The sequence below is a fragment of the Nansenia antarctica genome (assembly GCF_963989245.1).
Source record: "Nansenia antarctica genome assembly, chromosome: 1".
NCBI classification, from domain to species: domain Eukaryota; kingdom Metazoa; phylum Chordata; class Actinopteri; order Argentiniformes; family Microstomatidae; genus Nansenia; species Nansenia antarctica.
This window is the reverse complement of record NC_137674.1, coordinates 72,746,422-72,748,921: the sequence shown is the minus strand read 5'-3', so window position 1 is coordinate 72,748,921 and position 2,500 is coordinate 72,746,422. Positions and strand designations below refer to the sequence as shown.

At 47.0% G+C, this 2,500-nt stretch overlaps 1 protein-coding gene across 1 annotated transcript in view; it reads right to left on the bottom strand.

Moving 5' to 3' along the window:
• Nucleotides 1-2,500, bottom strand: part of spon1a (spondin 1a) — a gene marked incomplete at both ends in the record, with an annotated part of 96,248 nt that overhangs the window by 17,121 nt on the left and 76,627 nt on the right. The window contains one exon of the mRNA XM_080537875.1: nt 1-6. This exon is cut by the window's left edge and continues 59 nt beyond it. Within this exon, the coding sequence (XP_080394001.1) occupies nt 1-6 (6 nt within the window). The remainder of the gene's footprint in view (nt 7-2,500) is intronic.

Here is a 2,500-nt window from a genome sequence, read left to right as displayed (position 1 = left end):
ATCACCCTGAGAGAGAGAGAGAGAGAGAGAGAGAGAGAGAGAGAGAGAGAGAGAGAGAGAGAGAGAGAGAGAGAGAGAGAGAAGAAATACAAAAACAAACTTAATCTCAGCCATCAGAGAGAGAGAGAGAGAAGTTCAGCAGACATAATTACCACATTATACTTCTAGAGGAGAGGAGAAAGAATGGAGGACAGTCTCTCTCTCTCTCTCTCTCTCTGCCTGGTCTGCCCTCTAATTCTTCCCCCTGTCTGTCTCCCGCAGACGGAGGAGTGATAAATACAGCCTGCGTCACTTCAGACGGAGCAGCGCCATCAACGGCTTCATAAAACCTGGATAAATATTTCATCAGTGGCTCTGGGCGAAGTTCACCGTGTCAGAGCCTGAGAGAGAGAGAGAGAGACAGAGAGAGAGAGAAAGAAAGAGAGAAAGAGAGAGAGAGAGAAAGAGAGAGGAAGAGAAAGAGAGAGAGGGAGAGAGAGAGAAAGAAAGAGAGAAAGAGAGAGAGAGAGGGAGAGAGGAAGAGAGAGGAAGAGAAAGAGACACAGAGAGAGAGACAGAGAGAGAGAGGGAGATAGACAGAGAGAGGGAGAGAGAGAGAGAGAGAGAGAGAGAGAGAAAGAGAGAGAGAGGAGAGAGAAAGAGAAAGAGAGGGAGAGAGAGAAAGAAAGAGAGAGAAAGAGAGAGACTCTGTCTGCACTCACTGGCCTCAGATCAGATTAAACACTGTTAGCACAGATCAGAAATCAAGCCGAGATGGGGACGATTCCACACTGCGAGCCACGAGAGAGAGAGAAAAAAGATAATTGCATTGTAAATGTTGAGAGAGAATATGCTGCCTACTGTTGCACCACATATGGAGAGCGGGAAGATGATCTGGGAATAAAATAAGTCTCAACATTATAAAATAAAAATGACACGCTGTGAATATCTTTATGATAACTGAATTATAGATGTTAAATAGCCCGGTCTCACCCGAGAGGAGACCATCCCTCTTAAACCCATTTCACACCAGGAACGATTCACTATGACAGAGGCATTGGGAATGGGCACAATTAAAACGGTTCGTGCCGCCACCACACAGACTCATTTGCGCCCAGCCTTTTTCATTATGGATGCGATTTATGACATCACATTCGGGGCTGTAATGGCTCATTGGCTGTGCGTAGATGGAAAGCTTCTGGCTCGGCTATAAATTGGGACGAAGGGAACACAATGCTCGTTATTGTTTCAGCAGTGAGAGAGAGAGAGAGAGAGAGAGAGAGAGAGAGAGAGAGAGAGAGAGAGAGAGAGAGAGACAGAGGGTGTGTGATTGTGTGATATACATGATACAACGGGTTGATCAGAACAAGCGTTGTGATTCGCCGAGAGGCGTTTTATTCCCTGATAAAGTAGCAGCTACAGTACAGACAAGTATTACCTGTTAAATCAAATCAAATCAAGTTTTATTTGTATAGCGCATTTCTCACAAAATGTGAGATTGTTTTCACCATCTGTTTCAGTCGTACCAGGGGTCAAACACTCGAAATCAGAAGACTTGTTTATCGTGTTACCTTGACAACATGAGTCCTTTTAAGAAGTACGGGAAATGAATACTTCAGGGCATTCTTTTCTTGTCACAATTGTCAAGTTTTGTGTTGGAACTGTTGTATAAAAAGCAATAAGGCACTTATGTGCATACTTAAGTGCATACTTGCTCATCTAGAGAGCAGTGCATTCCATTGTATGTGTAATTGTGAGTATTTATAATAACATTAGTTTCCACACAAAGGAGACTTTTGGCTATATTGTGTTAATAGCAAAGCACATCTAAACTGACTACAGCAGCTCACACCCCCTGCCCCCCCCCCCCCCCCCACTCCCCCAGCATACCACCACGTACAGCACTGCATGGGAATGACTGCACAGTAATACCAATCTCTGTGGAAATGTCATGTGTTACCGCCAGCACAAATTGCCACCAATACACCTGCGCTTGGATCTGCGCCCATTTTGTTGCAGGCTGAAAATAGAGCTTCAAATTCTCTTAGAACAGGTGGCATAGTTAGTCAGAAAGCTGAGGTCATCCAATCCTTTAACAAGCAAGCCTGACTAACTCTCACATTGGGCTTTCACACCGCCAAGGAACTTTCCCGTTAAACCCCCCGCCTCTCCCTGAGAGAGAGAGGAGAGAGGACGAGTTGGGTACCCGGAGGCGCACCCAGACCACGGGGAAACGATCCAGGCACTTTCAGTCAAGTTCGGTTCCCAGGCGGGCCGGCTCGTATGGCCGGAGGGTGAATCCCCACCCCCCGGCCGAGACATGGCCCAGGCGATTGCAAAGATTGGCAGGGATAGAGGCCGCTCACCGAGGGCCTCATCATCCACCACCAGAGAACCAGAGGGGCACCCGTTCCCATCCCTGTTCTGTAACCTCCGAACCTTGGTGCTGTCTGGCGAACCAGCCTGCGTTCATACCAGTTCAAGCGGAACCATCAAGATGGCAGCTACTTCACTGGAAATG